Source organism: Solanum lycopersicum, chromosome 7 (assembly GCF_036512215.1).
Source record: "Solanum lycopersicum chromosome 7, SLM_r2.1".
In the NCBI taxonomy this organism is placed as follows: Eukaryota; Viridiplantae; Streptophyta; class Magnoliopsida; order Solanales; family Solanaceae; genus Solanum; species Solanum lycopersicum.
This window is the reverse complement of record NC_090806.1, coordinates 6,237,745-6,258,669: the sequence shown is the minus strand read 5'-3', so window position 1 is coordinate 6,258,669 and position 20,925 is coordinate 6,237,745. Positions and strand designations below refer to the sequence as shown.

General features: G+C 35.0%; 2 protein-coding genes across 2 annotated transcripts; both read right to left on the bottom strand.

Annotated features, from left to right (window-relative positions):
* Positions 1–393: 393 nt before the first annotated feature.
* Positions 394–6,844, bottom strand: LOC101268196 (ER membrane protein complex subunit 8/9 homolog). The gene is made up of 5 exons (XM_004242798.5): positions 6,248–6,844; positions 5,745–5,891; positions 5,579–5,641; positions 829–995; positions 394–723 (listed from the first exon to the last, which is right to left on the bottom strand). Exons 1-5 carry the CDS (start codon positions 6,452–6,454, stop codon positions 693–695), a joined length of 615 nt encoding a protein of 204 aa, XP_004242846.1. The 5' UTR covers positions 6,455–6,844; the 3' UTR covers positions 394–692.
* Positions 6,845–7,326: 482 nt separating this feature from the next.
* LOC101267906 (uncharacterized) lies at positions 7,327–20,668 on the bottom strand. Its single transcript, XM_004242797.5, has 12 exons — positions 20,244–20,668; positions 19,474–19,602; positions 18,559–18,753; positions 17,287–17,334; positions 17,087–17,215; positions 15,511–15,635; positions 14,957–15,067; positions 10,509–10,617; positions 10,287–10,405; positions 9,781–9,934; positions 8,000–8,144; positions 7,327–7,678 (listed from the first exon to the last, which is right to left on the bottom strand). Exons 1-12 carry the CDS (start codon positions 20,349–20,351, stop codon positions 7,623–7,625), a joined length of 1,428 nt encoding a protein of 475 aa, XP_004242845.2. The 5' UTR covers positions 20,352–20,668; the 3' UTR covers positions 7,327–7,622.
* Between the last annotated feature and the right edge of the window lie 257 nt (positions 20,669–20,925).

The window sequence follows — 20,925 nt, the reverse complement described above, 5'->3', positions numbered from 1 at the left end:
ATGACTTATAGACTTTACCAAAAGTGGAAAATGCCCATGCCACATGCATTGCCCAACAAATTATATAGCTTTTAATATAGTCCAATTTGGACCACATGTAAATAAAAGTATTGGTTGAAGTGCTCAATTTCTCATCATAATGGAACCTGTTCAGATATTATGACTTTTGGTGGTGATGGGCTGTGGGGTGTGGGGGTGGGGTTGCCAAACAATTTAATTTGGTTTGATTTACACAAACTATGAAGAACCCTAGTATCTTTCTATTATTTCTTTTGGGGTGTTATGGGTTCAAATTTTACTAGTATACTTTTTTATGTACAATAGATGATGTGAAGCACTTGATACAAATGAGAAAGCATCTATATTCCTATATTACCACCCATGAAACAACCATGCAAAATAATTTAGTTTTATAACAAAAACTCATGGTTCCCCATTCAGTACAAAACTGAGTTGTGTTGCTCAAAAAATTCATGTTTGACCTATTAGAAACGCGTAATTTTGCAACGATATGAACCCTATCTTCTAATAATATTCAAAAGCCATTAGGGAATTGGTAATCTTCAACAGTCTGCAAATTCAGAGTCATTAGATTGTTTCTTCATAAACTCAGCAACTACGCGGGAGGGATAAACACCAAATATCACACGCGGTAACAACAGGATAATTGTGTCATCCTCTCTGTAGACATCTCACTTGAAGAGTTCTGGATTCAGCCAGTCCCTACCAAAATGAATTAGCAAGAGAAGAAGAAATCATAAGTAAATTATAGAAAAAAAATGTGGATGTAAAGCAGAGTTAAAGCAGATAATTGTGTGTAGCTATTACTTGCTAATGTCATCCAGATGGTCATCGAAATCCACGATGTCCTTCCATTTCCCTGATGAGACATAGTCTAGAAGAACAATATTTGCAGATGGTTCTTTGATTTTCAGAGAGCCGCTTGCATCTGCTCCCGCTAGTTTCCAGCTCCTAGATGATTCCTTAGTGTAAAGCTGAATAAAGAAAAAGAGCTAAAGTAAAGGAAACTGCTATATTGACATGAACTTGTTAAAGAACACAACTATAAAATCAGAGTCATATACCAGCAAGACAACTATTTTTGTACAAGACTAAATTACGAAAACACAAATAATTGCCAAGAACAAGCTTTAAAGTCAAGCAGAACCTGGACCTCTGAATCAGCTTGTAGTGCAATATGTAACAAAATTATAAAAGGAGAACCGAACTAATACAGAGATTAGCGACATTGACAATTAAGTATCACAAATTGTTATCCAACCGATTTCAAAATAACCACATATAGCACTACCGGGAATATACATGCAAGGGTGTGCGCCTACACTACCGGGAATATGTATGCAAGGGTGTGGGCCTAATGGTCAATGAAGTGGTCGAAATGACAGCGGAGATGAAAGTCCTAGGCGCTTTCTTCCCATCTATGCAAGCCTTGGTGAACATTAATACCTGATACTTGTGTTGGTGAAAGATAGTATGTGCCCCGTGAAATTAGTCAACGTGTGCACAAACTGAAGCAAACACCATGATTACCAAAAAAAAAAAGGAAAAATGAACTGATGGAAATATTGGTGAAGGGGTAAAGAGAATCTGATTTAGATTATGCAAACAATATAACTATCCAGCAATGCTTTATTAATAAGCAATTCCAAAACTACCCCAAGAAGAATCTGAAGTTCAAAATTCTCAGGCCAGCTGTCTATTGGAACTCTTTTCATAAGAAGCCAAGTACTCATAACAGATAGTTCTCCGTTTTTCACATTAAGATGAAAGCAACTGATAACTTGATTTCATCTGATTGAGTTAGAGCAACTTTCTCCTCTGTTGCAAGGTAAGCATGGTGATTCATCTTCATCCCATATTAAAACAGAGAAAATACGGTCCATTTCGAATTCAAACTTGGATGCTGATATTGTTTTCCCCCCTGAAGATGTTGGAATGGGATTTCTAATTCTTTTTATATTAGCCAACAACAAATATCATGGGCAAATCTAGAGATACCTCAAACATGGCATCAATTTTCAGATAGACACCACCACTAACTTTCATAATGATTATTTAAAGTTTAAACACTTTCACTTGACAAAATTATATCTCGTGCACGCCTGTCACCAACATGATAGGTGTCATGCACCTAAATTTTAAGTGCATGAAAACATAATTTTCGGTTGATATAACTCGTATTAATTCCTTTTGTTTCTCATCCTCTCCGACCTGCTATGGTCGCCTTCACATCTTCAATGATTGCCACATCTCATTCTTTTTTCTTTATCCCCTTTTTAACACCAATACTCAAAAGCAATTATCAGAAACACAACTGAGTTATTTAAACAAAAGCTAACTCATCAATCAAAATTTTTGTAGGAAATGTTTTGACTGGCTTAGGTCAATTACAGTATTTTCCTTCACATCCACTACCATTATATGCTTGTAATTCCTTTAGACTCGACCAAGTAACATTGGATGACAAACCCATTTCATAAACACAACGGGAATATAGTCCAACAAACAAGATAAAAAAAAATTGGGACAAAGTCATCAAACCCATCATTGAACTAAATGAGTTCTCACTTTATTCATTTTACTTGCCCACAATTTTTCCACCTCAGATGGGTTCTCAACTTTCCTTCTTTCTCGAACCCATTATTATGTTCATCTTTTAGCCATGATGATTTCAAGAACAAGTTGTTCTCCTCAACAATGGTATTATAGAAATGAACCCATCTTCGATGGAAATACAAAAAGAATATCCAATTTTTTATCAAATGAAATTGCCTTGGAGACCTTAACAACAGTCCTAAGAAAGAGTTTCAACTATTCAAGAATGTAACGCATTTAGTGTCCTATATGGAAAAATGATGTGTAGAATATATCCATAAATAGGGATTTGATACAATCGGGCCAATCATTTAAGCCCTTGATGGTAGTGCTATGGGTCGGTTCAGAAAAATGGTCACCTAGTTTCTTGTTCAGGGACAAGCAGCTTTCTTGTGACCTACTTGCTTGCAATCCCAGCATTTGATTTCTTAATCAAAACTGAGGCCCAATAGGATTTACGAGACCTACCTTAGTTACCACTCCGCATATTAGCATGACCACTAAAGCCACCTAAATGACGAGATTGCCCATGTCTTTTAATAAAAGAAGAAAAGAAAAAATATACCATTGAACTATCAGAAATGGCTCTGCTGTGCCACTCATTACTAGTTGTGCATATTTTTGTCATTGCCATGACACAATTTGCACATTCATGCCACTTACCACTAACAGCTCAAATAGCCAGTTTGAATACCAATTTTTGGTTTGAAAATACTGGATTGGACAATAACATCAAATCAAACAGGTCACATCACTAACATGTCCCACTTATTTAATACCCATGCCAATTAGCTTTAACCGCTCCATTTTAGAACCCCACCCAGACTCTTTTTACCCAAACCCATAATCCATTCTCCTCAATTCCCTTACTCGACCAGACCCAAATCCTTAAGCCTTAACTCAGTTCTTTTGGTAATTGATCGGGAAAAAAACTATGGCCAAAGTTGACTACATAGCTTGTTTATGAGGGAGAAGGACAAAAGGAATAGCTCATAAAGGTTGGTTCTCTATTTAAATAATTATTCAAGGTGGTGGGTAGAGAATCTGTTAATGTGGAGTTTCTTATTTTTGTGTATGTAAATCATAGCTTAATATGTAAAGTTTCAGTGTTTTTATGGTTCTGTTCCTTTCTTTTATGGTCCCAAAATGTGTTGTGTCATTCTAGAGTTTTTATATTCACAGATTTTGTATAGCCTATGTATGTTGCTGATGTGGTCCCTCATTTTTTCCTTGGCATGTGATCTTTACCGAAGCATGATTGACAAAGTGAAAGTGTGTTTCCACTATGGGGTGAATGAGTCTTTTCTCCTCACTTATTCAATAGTAAGAAACTGGCGCACTTCTGTCATAGGTTTGACCAAAAACCTGCTTTCTTATAAAGATTTTTGTGGAAGAGTTCAAGAAAGAGCTAAGGTTTATTAAAGTCAAACAATTGTTAGTTGCCAGACCCGAGTAGGGACTATATTATTGATGGAGATGATGGTATTTTACGGCTTTGCAGAACCTTATTCGTCATGATTTGGGAGTTATACACTTGTTTGCTGCAGATGAGACAAATTTGATCATCCATAAACATATAATTTTGCATCATATCGAAACATATCATGTAGACGTTGAGGTAGCATCTGATAATGATCATGTTATTGAGGACTATAATTTTTTGATTTGCCAATTTGGAGTATGATGAAGAAATCGAGGTTATTAGTAGGCTGGACAATTATAAGGGAGTTGAAGAAGGATAATTTTCTGATATTGTGGAAGGTAGAAGGATAATGAACTACTATGCAATGGCTAATAAGTATGGCTTGAGGACGGAAAAAAATCGATATTTATGACTTGGATGGCCCTTTAAATATATTTCAAGATTATAATAATTATCCTTGAAGCTCCTTAACAGTGTACTTGGAATTGTTTTGTACTCCCTCCATCCTGATTTTTTAAGTGTCTTTCATTTTTGGACTGTCCCAAAAAGAGTGTCTCTTTCTATCTTTAGTATATTTTTCAGTTCCAACATTCTTCTAGGCAAATTTAAGAACACGAGATTTAAAGGACTACACACATCTTTAATTTAAGACAACAAGATTCAAACGTTTCTTTATTTCATAAACTTTGTGGACAATTAAACTAAGACACTTAAATTGGGACAGAGGGAGTTATTCTTTCTTCAAGTATTGTGCTAATGAGTTCTCTTGGGTTTTTGTAACAAGGATCACAATTATGTTCTGATTTCAAAGTTTTGTTACTCAACCCAACACTCATTTTATCCTGTGAGATAGAACATCTAAAAGAATATTCCAAGTTCACAAATATACCAAGTCCTAGTGGGATCAGTTTTTACAATCCTCAAGTCATACCCATTAGCCATTGCATAGTAGTTCATTACCCTTTGCACAGAGAAGTAGGATTATCAACTGCTTTTTCCTTCGTGCCAACTGGATTAATCAGAAACAACGCAGATAGAATATAAAACAAGGATTTTCATTTGTTCACCCAGCAGAAATAGAACATTAAGATTATTGTGGACATACAGACTTAGATGTGAACTTGATTTCCTGGACTCCCATAATTATCAAAACAAAAGGACAGAGTTCTATGTCGTCAAATAACAACACGAAGTTCTCTAGTAAATGGAAAGAACTAATAACCTTCCGCATTAAATAGAAACAAAAGAACTAAAGTAACCACATTATTCCAACTAACTTCATCACCACGTGAAAAATGGGACAGATATAGAAGAGAAACCATAAGACAGCTAGAATGATTATCAAGGAAGAATAAACCATATATATGAAGTTGGTCACATAGTCACTAATGCTTAATGCACCAAAAGTTCAAATTTGAATGGCATAATGACTGGAATTTGGCATCAATAATTAACTGGACGGTGTAAGAATATGAAGAAGAATAAAAAGACTGAATTTAGTTCAAAAGCCAATAGCTCATTAAAATGATATGTGCATACCTGCATAACAGGACTCCTGTCTTTGCCCTCCTTCAGTAAAGCTTCAAGCTTCTTATTATCCATCTGTAAAATACAAGGCAAATTAAGCTCAAGCACTTTGTTAACTTACAATTTAAAGATTGGAACATTTCGAATTAGAACTATGTTGAGTAAGAAAAAGGGGTACCAGAAGTAAAGCAGCTTGAGGGAAATATTTGTAGATATGATCACCAATATTCTTGGCCACATTTCCGACCTCAAAATCATCAGATCTTTCATTTGCGTGAAAATAACCCACAATACTCAAACCTTTATCAGCATAGTACTCCTCAATCTATCCAAATAAAATTAAACAAGATAAGAAGAGACTTCCAGACAAGTTAGAAGGCATGGTATATATTTAGTTGAAAATTCTCCAAAAACATCCCTTTATACTCAGTTCAAATCTATTATCCTACAGATATAGTAGATATGAACCCACATCTACAAGTATTAACCTGTAATTAGGCCTGGGCATCAAGCTGAGCCCAGCCCGAGCAATTAGTGTACTTCAATTTCATTATAGCAACTATCAGTGTATTTCAGTTACTACAAAATACAAACCTATTTCTCAATTTCATTATCAAAACAATTAGTATACTTCAATTGCGCTACTAAAATCCACTTTAATTCAAAGGGAGGGGAACTGACCATGATAAGTGAAATTTCGAGTGGTGGAAGTAAACCAATCTGAGAGTGGAACAACGGAACAGATTCGACAATTTCGACATTGTCGCCGTTGCCGGAGATTCTACCAAGAAGAACACCATTGACGGAGGAAGTCTTGTGCTTAAGGGCATGAAGGATTAACTTGATGTAGGCGTTTTGATGAATCTCGTAATTCGATTCGCCACCCATCTCTTCAAACAATCACTCTGAGAATCCTTATTCCGGCGGCCGGCCGATCGAATCTGTTTCTGCGTCTTTGACTACTCCGATGCTCTCTGGTGTACTTGGAGAATTTTCGCTATAAGTTTTATTTAGAGGGGAATATATATCTTTTAATATATTAAGGATATTTCTTATTTTTTATATTTGAAATATAAAAATGAGAAAAAAATTCATTTACTATTAATATTATCATTATCATTATCAGTAACTATATAAAATATTTAACTATATAAAATATTAGTAGTCAATTTCGTCTGTTATTAATAATGACAATTTATTATACTAAATTTAAAATAATCTAAAAAAAATAAACATTTTAGATTGACAATATTAACTAATTAATTATATAAGTTGAACAAATATGAATTTAATTAAACTCATTTTTTTTGTTGGATTAGTTCATTGATTTAAATTATAAATGATGAAATTACTTTGCTATGTCCAAATTGTCATCTTACTTTAGACTTACTTTAGACGACCAATTTACAGCTACATGCCAAATGGGTTTATCATGCCAAGTCAAATGAAAAAACGATAGAATCATGTCACGTGTCAAAATGACATAACATACCGAGTCAAATCAAACTAATAGAAATACACAGTGTGTACATGTGGTGTGTTCTAACTAATCAAATACGAGTACATCACTTTCAATTTAATTGGCCGAAAACGATAGAATCATGTCACGTGTCAAAATGACATAGCATGCCGAGTCAAATCAAACTAATAGAAATACACAGCGTGTACATGTGATGTGTTCTAACTAATCAAATACGACTACATCACTTTCAATTTGATTGGCCGAAAAAAGTTTATAAGTTGATTTGAACACCACCATATAAAAGAAAAAAAGAGGAACCTTTAGGCAATAAAAAGAAAGTAATGGCATGATCAAAATGCATCTCTCTTTACCTGTTTTGCCAATTATCAATTCAATTACAGGCCATGTTGTACAGAAATTGTTGCAAGGCCACAGGAAGAGAAAAAAAAAAATACAAAGCATGTAGTGTTTTTGTGGTCACTTGTCCTTGAAAAGCTTTGCCACAAAAGCAAACCATTGCTCTTTCTCCAAAAATTTAGCAACATGACTATCTCCGATTTCGTTCATACTTTGCTTCTCTTGACTCGTTAGATGTTATTTTCCGGACTTTCTTCTGGTTCTATGTCTGTGTGATCGCTTCATATCTATATCTGAAACAAAAAAGTAACAATTGCATATCATTGTTAGATCTTAAACCAGGAAATGAATAAGATGTATAATGGCTATGGCTCATTGTTAGAGCTGTATAGATCCTAATGAATCATCAAACAAGATTGGGCCTAGTAACTGTAGTGATTATAGTATTCGAATACTCATCTGTGTATCACTACATACTCCATTTCAGTCAGCAACAGAAGAAATGACTAAATAACATTAATGTGGCATGAAAATGAAGACGATATGTTCTTGCTTGGCAATAGATTGACTTGTTTAGTTGAACAAAAAAATGCGTTGTCGTATTAGGGACTAACCTGTCAATCTTCCAGCATTGTACAAAGCTTCCTCAGCAATAGGTCTCCACTGTTCAGCACATGAATGACTTATTCCCAGACCAACACTAAGCCCTCTCAGTATTTGCAGAGTTCGAAGAATCGAGAAAAGTTCTTCTGGAAAAGCCTAACATCAAATAGAATTGTGTTCACATTTTGACCTTAGTACTCATGTCACCAAGTACATTTAACAAAATTAATCAGCAAATAAGAAAGGCCGGTGATACAAGGCGTCATTCACTGTACTAAGTGATGCAAAGAACTTAAGAAGGTACAAGATCCACCTTATCATTTGTGGAGCATAATGCAAGAGAACAAAACAGACCACTTTTAAGTCACAGAAGCTAAAATCCAGATTATATGGGACCTAATTGAGCTGAATTTTCACAAATTTTTAAGAGACTGAAATTCAGAATGATCCAGAGTCATTTTCACGACGGTTGGACATTATTGCATTTGCATCTTAAGTGAAAGACTTTCAATTTCGACATGATGTGGCCTTTCTCTTTTCTTCTTTATAGAGCACCACAATCATTTAAGAGACAACATTTCTAATGGAAACAATAAAAACTTACTCAGCCTTTGCTGACCAATGTCAAAAAGTTCCTCTCTTTCATAATTCTTGGCTAAACATTTCTCCAGTATCATAAAGATTGAGGAATACCAGATTAGTAGCATGTCTAGTGTATGTATAGTAATCAAAGTGTAAGCTTAATCATGGTACTTATAAGTACTTGTCAAATGGCCATGGCTTCAATTTCAATATTTTAGTTTCCTTTCCGCAGAATTTGTTCTAGAAGCTTATAAGAATTCGTCTAGTATAATGATTTGTGTAGTTGCATTTTAAGCACAGGTGCAAAATGTGAAAGTAGTCACTATATTGATTTAGTTGGTTGAAAGACGTAGGGACTATGTTGTTCGGACTCTTCAAAAATGTTGCCGCACCCATGTCGGATCCTCTAAAATACACTATTGTTGAAGGATCCGACATGCACCTGGTGTAATTTTTTAAGAGTCCGAGCAACATAGCCCAGGGACACAGATCAGTCTATTGTGGCTATAGATTGGCAGTCTGCTAAGTTTATTTGCATGACCACAAACTATGTGGCCTTCTATCTCTATTGATCACAATATCCTCCAACCAACACTTGAACCAAACAGCTCATTTTTTCAATTTATATGTCCTTACAACAAAATTCATAGAATTATTATAACTTCCCATCAGAAGATTGTTTGACCCCACGTAATTTTTTTCTGAGATGTCCATGCTTTTGAGTCGAAGCTCCAAACAAATAGGAATTTCAGGTAATTATGTATAGATAGAGTTCAGCAATGAATATTGTTCTGCTAAGATTTACTTCTCAAAATCAATTCATCCTCCCAATGCCATCCTAAGCGAGTTATTAACTTTAAATGGAAAGAAACTCCTTTTGCATTGTCCCAAAATTATGATCACTTTCATAAAAGATAAACTCTTCTCTGTACTCTCTTCACTAATTCTATAGTTCCTTATTACCAAAGCATCAACAAAGACATGACGACTGATAAAAGTTTAAATTCTTTAGTCAGGGTTATCAAAATACAACTGCGTCAACTCTTGTCTTCAATATCCATCACTAATCAAACTGATAGACCTCAATGGGGAAGGTAGTATCATGTGGAAAAGATCATTAGATTCTTGAATGGTAAATGCAACCCTTTCTAAAATGATTAACGTTGGGAATTGGTAAATACCATAAGTTGAGAAAGCAGGTACCGCATACCTCAACTGCAATTTTTTTGACTGAAGATTCTTCCGAAAAAGGTTGCATCATCTTTACACCAGGTGGTAATTTTGTGTCAAACATCCCTTGTGCCAATTTAAGCATTTCTTTCTGCTCATCCTCACATTTGCTTAGGGTGTCTATGCCAAGCTCCCTTAAATTCAAAGTGAGAAATTCAAAAATTGGAAACATATCAGTACTAAAAGAATGTAATTATTGCAATAACATTAACTCCGTAATAGAGAAAAACAAATTAATTTCCATCTCTGTTATTAGTGCCAAGAGTAGTTGGTTTCGCTCCATAAAGTCAACTCCAGTTTCAATTCTTCACACTTGAATAACTAATACGTAAACTACTACTATTTCCTTTTCTGTTTATTTTTTTGAAGAACATTTGTGATTTCAAGCTTTTGAGATCTCCCATTAGTATTTTGCATCATTTTGCTTCGTCAGGAAGAAAACTATTCTTGAAATTATAACAAGAGATTCATTGGAAAATTTCTCACTTAAAGCTTTCTTTGGCCCTAGTAGCATCGCCATCAGCAATAGCAAGAATAAGTTTAGCATATCCAAGCCTGAGATTTTCTGGAAGATCCTTAACTTGTCCATAGTCCAGCAATGCAACCTTAATAAGAGAAGAATGTCACGATCCTTGTCAGAACCCTAAACAAGAACAATTATATGTGATAACCTAATTGAAAGAAGAAAACGAAAAGATGCATACTTGCCTCAGCACCTTTGCAGATTAGAATATTCCCGGGATGAGGATCTGCATGAAAGAAACCACTCCTGAGTATCATTTGTCCATAAGCTAGGGACAAACTTTTAAGTATGTTCCTGCATGTAGAAGTAAGAAATAAGAGATTAGTACCCCAGTTTACCATATTCTCATGATGAAACAGAATGAGGTTGAAATGATCCTTCGAACAATTAGAAACTACTAACTTTATAAATAGTAGATAACAGTGGAGATTGAAAGAGTTGGTTGGTCCTTGTGGGGTCAAACCCAATGGAAGAAAATTCCATGTGTAATTTAATTGACTAGGAATTGACAAGATTCAAGATGAATTAATGTGAAGTTTTGTTAAGAAATAATTCTTTATTAGTACAAAATAAAAGTTCAAGATAGTAACTTTGTAGGTGAAATTTAGGTAAACCATAAAATGGTTTCACATATTAAACCTTGACATTTTGACACGTTGAGATGTCATGGATGACATCAATAAGAAGAATTTATTCTTATAAATAGGTAGCTCTTAATTCATTTGTAAAACAACTCTCACTTGCCTTCTCATCTTCTAAGGCATTTGATCTTCTTACTCTCTTGTGATATTTCACTTATAATGTTTTCAAGTGAAATAAATATAAGTACAGTTGTTCTCCAGTGGATATAGGATCATTCTGATCCGAACCACGTTAAATATAGTTGTTCTTCCTTGTTCTTTATTTTTACGTTTTCGCTAATAATTGGTATCAGAGCCAAGGGGTTGCAACATAATATGAACTCCCACATTTCTTTACTTTGGTTTTCTGTATTTCCAAATACTTTGTAGTAGAAGAGGACGAACAAGTAAGGTGAGTTCCATAAAGTTTGAAATTGAGAGATTTAGTGGGATGCAACAACTTCAACATCTAGAAGATCCAGATGATGGCGTTACTAGAAGGAAAGGTTCAATCACTGCTATTGACGGTAAGTACCCCGATAACACATCGAATTCCAACAAGAAGAAGATGAATTAAGTGTAATTCAACTATCCCTTGCACCTAAATTGCTTTGTGAAGTGAGTACAAGTACTGAGGAGACGGTCAAATAATTATGAGAAAGGTTGGAAGGCCTTTACCAAGATGGGTCAATGACAACAAGGATGTTGTTACAACGGTGTCTTCACACATTTAAGATAGATTTAGGTACTTTTTTGCAGGTTCATCTAGATTCGTTCAATAAACTTGTTATAGACTTACAGACTTACAGACTGCTGAAATTAACAAGGAAGATGAGACACATGCATGTTCTTTTCTATTTTCATTGACTTCCCAATATCATGATATTGAGAATTCAATGATGTATAGCAAGGAGCCTATCAATCTTGAGCAAGTGCGGTAACCACTTGATTCTTGTGATGTGCGGAGACATTTTGAAGGAGACAAAGGTGACGAAGCTAGTGGGCTATTTGTGGCCAACACTAGCAAGCACAAGATGGGAGGGGTGCTAGACTACATCTATTCAGATTTATAGGGTTGCTGACCTACATCTGCTTCCTCAAGACGCAGAGCCCACAAAATTCAAGTGTGTTGATCTTCTCACCGTTCAAAAGGTTGTAGTTGCTCAATATCTCCAGTCCTTGTACACTTATATGACCTAGTCTCATGAGCCATAAATTTTCTTTAACATCATAAGATAACTGCACAAGGGTGCTTTCTTCTATTGTGTAGAGGTCATCCTCCAACTTGGCCTTCAACATGACTAAAGACCCTTTAGTCACTTTCAAAGTTCCCTTTGCTCATGTACTTGTAGCCTTGTTCATCCAAAGCACCCGAGGTTCTTCAGATCAAGCACATGACAGACTTTTATAATAGTCCTCATGATTCCATCATGGCAGCAAACCCAAATTGAACCAATGTCAATTCTTTTACAAGTTACACTATTGCCCATTGTTATGGTTCCTCCATTTGTTTCATAGTCGCTAGACCAATCTCTTCGGAATATCATACGAAGATTACAACCAGAGTCTAACATACATCTATTGTCATAGACTCCACTATTGGATAATATTCTTAGTACATAATCATCATCAGAATCATGTAGCCGCTCAATAATGGATGCACTCGCCTTTTCTTTGGACTTTGACATAAGACAATCTCGTTCAAAATGCCTCTTCTTGTGACAGCCCCAACACTCTCTTTTTTTCTTGTTCACATGAGACTTCGATATGTACTTAGATTTGCTCCTTACCTGTTGGCAGGTACGCTTCTCACAAAGTGCTGACTAGATTCATCATCTTTGTCTTTTCAAAATGCCTCCACACATCACAAGAGTTAAGTACTTGTCGCAATTGCTCAAAGAGTGATGAGAAACGAATTCTCAGATCACGATATTTTGAAGTCAATGAAAATAGCAAAGCATATGCAAGCGTTTCCTCATCCTTTTTAAATTCCAGCAGTCTTTAAGTCCATCACAAGTTTATCGAACGCATCTAGATGGTCCTGCAACAAAGTACCTAACTCCATCTTAAATGTGTGAAGAAACCATTAGAGCAACATCCTTGTTGTCACCAAACGGTTCGCCCTTTCAGCCTTTCCCACAACTGTTAAACCGTCTCCTCAGTACTTGTGCTCACTTCACAAAGCACATTAGGTGAAAGAGACAGTTGGATTACACTCAATGCATCTCCTTCAATCTTTTTCTTGTCGAGATTCGATGTATTATCGGGGTACTTTCCGTCAATAGCATGGATTGAACATTTCCTCCGCAGTAACGCCATCATAAGGATCATCCAAATATTGAAGTTGTTGCGCCCATTAAATCTATAAATTTCAAACTTCATGGAACTCATTGTTACTTGTTCTACTCTACTACGAAGTATTTGGAAATACAGAAAAACAAAGTAATTCTTTTTTGATGTGGAAGTTCAAATTGTGCTGCAACCACAGAGCATACACAAATAGATCCTTGGCTCTGATCCAAATTGTTAGCGGAAATGTGAAAATGAAAAACAAGGAAGCATAACAATATTGAACGTGGTTCGGATCAGAATGATCCTACGTCCACAGGAGAACAACTGCACCAGTATTTGTTTCACTCAAAAAGAATACAAGTGAAATATTACAAGAGAGAAACAACATCAAATGTCTTTGGAAGATGAAAAGACAAGTCAAAGGCGTCTTACAAATGAATTAAGAGCTTCCTATTTATAGAAATTAATTCTTCTTATTGATGCCATCCATGACATTACTATGTGTCAAAATGTTAAGGTTTACTATGTGTAACCATTTTATGGTTTACCTAAATTTCACCTACAAAATTACTATCTTGACCTTTTATTTTGTACCAATAAAGAATTATCTTCATACAAAATCTTCACATTAATTCATCTTGAGTCTTGTTAATTCATAGCCAAGTAAATTGGCACATGGAATTTTCATCCATTGGTTTGACCCCACAGGGACAAAACCAACTCTTTCAGTTTACATGGCAAAAGGCAGAGAATTTCGAAAGGTCAAGCAAGTTTGTGTGCTGGAACGTTTTCATACAACCAACATCTCAAGCTATATAGCATTTGCTAATATACTTTATTTTCTTCAAAAGGTATGTGGTGAGCCATCGTCAAAACTTCTTCTGGTGTAGAAAGGAGATGCCAAAGAATCTCATCTCAAACAAGTCAGTACAGGGGTAAAATGGAATCTTTCATGAGATAAGTGTGAACTGTGACGTGATCACCACTTACGAATAATTTGGAAACCAGTTTTTTTGTGTTAAGAGCGTGTGGAAAATGAGCTAAAAAAGCTTGGAGATGCCTTAAAGACTTTTAACATGCTTGTGACCAAGTAGGAAGATGATCTGAAGCCAAAGATAGAGCCAAGGTGCAGAGCTTGGCGCAAATCTGCATTAACCACGACGCAGAAAAAATAATGCTGAACTTGGCGCCACTCTGCCATAAAATGAGGAAATTTTGCTGCCAACCTAGCAAAAATCTGTGTCAATCCTAGGCAGAATGTCCCACCTAGATTTTTCAGGACAATCTTGATACTTTTATAATGATCCCAAATATACAGATTTATAGCCACCCTATAGGGATTCTTCAGTGTGCTTTGATGATCATTTTCAGATTACTGAGAGAGGAATATCTTTTCCTTTGTTATTTGAAGAACTCCTGATTTTCACAAGGTAATTCATTTCAGTACATGAGATTGTGGGGTTTAACTAAAATTTAGGCCAGATTTCCTGAATTAATCTGGTGTTTTCAAGTGTTTAACAAGGTTTTCGGGTTCTATATACATTATTGTGTTAGTTTCACTCAACGCATATCTTTATTTGCATAAATATTCATAAGTTAAATATTGCTTCCGCTATCGCCAATGTTATCAGTTTAATTTAACAGAGATAACATATATACCAGAGACAGTAACATAAATTATTTTAGAAGCCAAATTCACTCTGAGAAATATAGGTTCTTACTGCCTTGCTACCGTTGCAATTTTACCATCTGGACTGATGCCTCTCTTTGCCATTTCATCTCCTAGCTTCAGAATCGGGGTTCCATCTATATATTCCATCACTAGGACCCTCCTTTTAAAAATATTAAAGGAAAAAATGGATTATTAAAGTAATCTGAAAAAAAAGTTACACTGTAGCTGTAAAGTTCATATATCCAACAGAGAATAGAAACAAACTAATCGAAAAGTTAATGAACCTAGCGAACATCTATATGTTGTTGGAATGATGAAAGCAAACAAGATGTGAGACAGCACATTCATCGGAAGTTTTACAGTGGCTTGAGCTAACATATGAACCTTGTGACACTAAGAACAAAAGGACATGCAAGATTATTGAAGAAATAACAGAGAAGCATCTTACAAAGCAAAACAGTTACAGTAATGATTAATCAGTTTCAAACAATCGCTTGATCCACCTCATTACAGCAAGACATCTCAAATGTCCATTGAAGATCAAAGCTACCAATATTTAGATAAGAAAACATCAATTAGTCAAATATTCCACAGAGAGCTCACCTTGTGACAATATCTCGAATCACCTGTGGAACCATAACTGGGGACTTTTTGTTATTATCGTAGAGAAAACGCCGAATTCTATCCATTGCATCAGCCTCTCTCAAAAAGTTGAATTCATATCCGATCTAACATGTAATAAGTGAAACCAGTTTGTTAAAGCAAGAGGATAAGAAAAATCATTGTTGTACTTAATCTAAGCTGAAATAGGAGATGACAAGGTAAATACCAAGTTGTCAAGCCATGAGCAAACAACTGAGATGAGTTGTCTTTAAGGACATTTGTGAGAAACAACAGATATCATCAAAATAATTCGCGATCATACCATCAATACAGATCATAATGCACCATCCAGCTAATTAAAACTACCTATAAAGCAGACTTACATTGCATGAAGCTTTTGGGATTACTGTACCAAAGTGTTTCCTCAATATTTAGATGAACAGAAATCTACAATGGCTACGAAGAGCCATCTTTCATAAAATAAGTTATCTTAGAAGAGAAAAAATTGATGTTTATATCCAGTGAATGAAGTAGGAAATTTTCAGGTGTTAGCAAATATTCCGCAATGCAACATAGCCACATTTCCTTCCACCTAATTTGGCTGGCCTCCGGAGGCAAAATACAAAACTGCTACTGTGTGGCAAGCAATGAGTTATAAATTTGGGAAAAGAATGCTTTCATGGAAGAAACAATATCATTTACCTTGATAGATAGTGTATTGGAAGACCTACCCATGTCCTTTTTCCCCATACTACACAAGGTGAAGAAACAACTATTGATGAGTTTTAACTTCTTATGGGATGGATGTGGACAGATAAGAAATTTCATCTCATATAGGGGAGAAAATAATTATGACAAGTAGAGCAGGATAATGGGTGGGAAATATGGAAATTCACAATATGTGCTTATTATTTGAATGGCAATGAATGACATAGGCGAAGCTAGGATTTCAACTTTTGCGTTCTGAATTTGACAATGACGCTTTCAAGTGATAATAACTCGGTTCTAACTTCTAAATTTAATATTTGACCTATTTAATGTATTTATTAACACAAATACACTATTTGAGACAATCTACTGGGTTCGGCCGAACCCGCATGCAGGCTACTACTTCCGCGCATGAGAAAGGTAGGTGCTAGATTAATATGTTTCTAGGGAAAACATCATTAATGCTAAATATGGATTCCCGAACATCTGGCTGTCAAAGAAGTTCAGAGAAGACACATGGCTATAAATTAGGAAACATATCAGAAATTCAAACCCAGAATTTGAGTCTTACTCATTAAGGCAGGTTTTAACTTTTAAGGCTTTCACTAAAAACGATAAAGAAAATAACAAGTTCTTATTGGAAAAGGTAATGAAGATCATCAGGAAAATAGAAATCCCTCCTAGTCACTTAATACAATTTATTAGTTCCCAAGTTAGAAATTAGGAACAACTGAATATTGATGTAAATATTTGCAACATGCACCTCCTTGGTGCTGTTATTTAATGAAATTACATTTTACCTTCTTCTGGCTAAAGAGAAACAATAGATGATAAGAGTAAATAATGCATATACGGAAATTTTATGCACCTGTTTCTCAATTTCCTTTGTCAAAGAGTATATATCGAATTTTATATCAATCTTCTGCAAGTATAGTGCAAAAGCTTGCAAATTGTGGATATCGGTCATCATCAGCTGTTGGACCCCAGGGTGTTGTACCTAGAGAAGACAACTACTTTAGAACCTTATGATCACAACAATCTGCAAAGTTATGAGTCAATTTTTCTTACCTTGACAACAACATCTCTTTTGTCACCTATGAGTCTCGCTCTGTGAACCTAATTCCAAGTAAAGTAAACACAAGTTGAACCACTTAGGATCAAAGTAATAATAATTCCTCTGTATAACTAGAATACAGCTCAAAGATATGACATTTAGAAATATTTATTTATCTGACTTTAAACTGCCTTACAGGTTTGGCCTTCAAAGCCATGTATCACACTGGTTTTACGGTTAAAGCTGTTGAGAAGTAAGGAGAACAATAGAAAATGAATATTTATTCATTTGTGAACAGATATACACAAAGCTGAGTAGTGCTAGACGATGTCCTAAGAAACTATTTCAGCTGAAAGTTTCCTCAGATCAAATAAACCTCCATCTTGTTAGAAGGAGCAAGAACAACAAACCTTGATTAAGGAAATCAGCTAACTAGGAAAAGAAAGAAAGTAACAGTGCACAGTCTATTGGTTGAACTTGTTGAAAAGAAGTTCTAGCATATATTTTGTGGCATGTTATACATATATAAAGATTTGAAAATGGCTCATTATTCATTTTTTTATTGGTATATTTCTCATCTTCATCATCATGAGTCATGATCATGGCTGTACTTGTCATCACTTGCATGTTAGCTATGAACAAATTTTGCAGTTAACAAAAAGGACTCATGAAAGGAGCCATATTTCCATACAATGCAAAATGTAAATATACAAAAAAAAAAACTTTTGAAATATATATTCTTCATTGCAAACAAAAGCTACTGTTGTTGTTGTTGGGATAGGGCTAAGGCCCTACATAAACCATAAAAATTAAGAATATACTAGAGATTGTTAGACATTATAATATATCAGCCACAGCAAAGATTGAAAAACTTGTTTGGTGTATCTTCTTAGGCAGTTTCCCTTGCCTAACATGTAAGTGGCAATGTTTTTGCTATTATTGCTGGAATTGGGGTGCTGTTGTGTCTATTACGTGCCTACTGTGTTCCACAACCTATTAGTGGAAATTAACTTCCAGGTAAAAGCCCAAGAAAAAAGAGTTGGTCCTAATTCGAGTGAAAAATTTGCAGACCTAACATACTAAATAAATGTGTCACCCCTGTAATAACTTAGACTTTTAGATATGATAGTCACACACTTCAACAAATCTAAATGTATTTACTATCTGCAAGGTCGATATTTTTAACAACTGTTTGATTAACATGAAGTTTCTAGTCAATGCTTGAAGAAATTTTTGTCGCTCTAAAATGAGCTTTAGTAATGCTTTAAATCAAGCTTAACAGTTACCTGTGCAATAGAAGCAGAACCGAGAGGATAGACATCAAAACTTTCAAACAATTCATCAACATTCTGATTTAATTCCTTCTCCAGCACAGCCCTGACCACATTGTACGGTGTAGCAGGCGCTTGATCACATAGAGTAACTAACCTTCTCACCCATGCAGCAGGGGCCAAGTCCGGTTTCCCAATTAGTTGAGCAACCTAATATTAATAATAATATTACTATCACCATCCACATAATTAGATCTTAAGATGAATTATGAGTTGTGAAGCCCAAACATAAACCCTCTTGATCATTCTTTTATCTAATAACAGAGAAATTCCCAAGAGCTAATGGTCCATGGTTCGAAACTCAGTGGATTATGAGTCCTCCCCTCTACCCCTTTCCATTTACATACCAGGAATTGCTTGCAACAGGGTACCCATGACGTGCGCCTAAATCACACATCACGGGTCCACCACACCTCTTACCACTAGACCAAATCCCTGGGGTTAAAATATGGAAGCAACCCTCAGGGAACTCTGTAACGTGGAAGCAATACAACAATCTCATGAGCATAATGATGAATAGAGCACAGTAGTGCATGCTACAGCCAGCACAGACTAGTGCACATATCCCAATATAACCGCATAAACTTAATTAAATTTATTAAAAGGGAACACTAAATGCAGAAATCTTTTTCCTTGTAGAGTTAATAAACAACAAAGGACCATTAACACTTAACAGCTTGTTTGGGTCGTAGCTACCATGAATTCTATTTCTTTCTTTTACGCTTTCTGATTACTTCCTTTTGAATTAAGGCTCTATCAGAAACACTCCACTTGTAGTTGTAATAAACAACGAGTCAACGATAATGGTTTGAGATTTGAATCAATTCTATATTAGGAAACAGAAAATGGGAAGCTGGTTACAGAGTATACCTTTAGGAAGAACCCACCAAGGTCAGAGCACATATTATATATTTTCTCAGCTGCAACCTCATGCTGCCTCTCCCACATTGCTTCTTGTTGTTGCACATTCTTTTCAAATCCAACTCTTAATTGAAACACCTTTAAAAGAGCAATTAAAACCCAAAACTTACTTCAACGAGCCAAATGAACCAACAAATGCTTCATTCATATTACAAAGAGAAATTAACCAAAAAAAAAAACAGATTTTAAGAAAAACACTCCATTCCCAAATTCACTCTTCTACATTAATCATAGAGGTAACAACTGTGAAATTAGACCAACTAATTTGTAGAATTTAAAATCATTTTGTATATATATCTTAAATTCTTCAAATTATAAAAAAATTTACGCATAATACATAAACAAACACTTAAACTTGACCTTGGTTGACAAATGAACATATCTAGACACCTCAACTTTGGTTTCAACTATCAACACATCTCTCCCGTGTCCCATGGATATCCGACACTAACATGCCACAAAATTTTACAAGTGTCTGGATGATTATCTTGTAATTGTGATTGCTCAACTGATACAATGGACACGAGTTTGAGGTATGTAGATGTGCACCCTCAAAAGTTAAATTAATACGGGAAAATGGAAATGAGAAAATAGAACTCAATTCAGTGCCACTGTTCACTAATATTTGGGGAAAATGGGATAAGATAAGATATGACATTAAAAATGAATCAGTTCCACGAACAAAATCAAAACTTGGGGAAAAAAATGAAAAGGGGTACCTTATAACCAGTATATATATCTACTGCACGAACCCAAAACTGGAAAGAACGTTGCCAAGGTCTGAAACAAGCAGATACCTTTTCTTGAAAATCAGATTGAACACCCATTGTTTCTCTGTAAACTCTATCGTAGCCTCAATAAGGTTAAAGACACCATTTTTACACCTTATATTTTCTTTAGACAGCCTCCATAGCTCAATTTTGCAAGAAATTTGAAGGGGCATTGATAGCCATTCACCCATTATATTCTTTTTTTTCTTGTGGCTGGAAAAAATTACTGGAATATCTGTTCTTAAAATTTGTGGAATGGGGTTGCTCAAATACTTGTAATAAGGAGTAATGATTTTCTTGGAGATATATTTGTGTGGGTGTTTATGTGAACATATATTTCAACTACATAAAACACCATAATTCATACCCTAGTTAAGACTATAATTGATAATACTCTAATATTTCAATAATTTAAGAATTTGAAAAATTGTAAAATTCTTTTACACTGTAATGAATTTTATCTTTTAACTTATTTTCAATTATAAAATTTGTTCTTTATATTCTCAATATTGAATGATTTTTTTCATAAATTAGTCAATTAACACTTTCTCTATTATTTGATAAATGTGTATGTAAAGTATAAGATAATCAATTTAATGACGTATTATTTATTCTATAGCTAATAGGAGCT

Bases quoted from the DNA above. Each gene is read 5' to 3' on its own strand.
- LOC101268196 (XM_004242798.5), bottom strand. From the start codon at position 6,454: ATGGGTGGCGAATCGAATTACGAGATTCATCAAAACGCCTACATCAAG. The intron at 5,892-6,247 runs GTCAGTTCCCCT...TTATTTGGATAG, and splicing joins TCGAAATTTCACTTATCATG to ATTGAGGAGTACTATGCTGA. The intron at 724-828 runs GTAATAGCTACA...TCATTTTGGTAG, and splicing joins CATCTGGATGACATTAGCAA to GGACTGGCTGAATCCAGAAC.
- LOC101267906 (XM_004242797.5), bottom strand. From the start codon at position 20,351: ATGGGTGTTCAATCTGATTTTCAAGAAAAGGTATCTGCTTGTTTCAGA. The intron at 19,603-20,243 runs GTACCCCTTTTC...GCTCTTTTAAAG, and splicing joins ATATATATACTGGTTATAAG to GTGTTTCAATTAAGAGTTGG. The intron at 10,618-14,956 runs GTAAGAACCTAT...TTCTACATGCAG, and splicing joins ATTGCAACGGTAGCAAGGCA to GAACATACTTAAAAGTTTGT.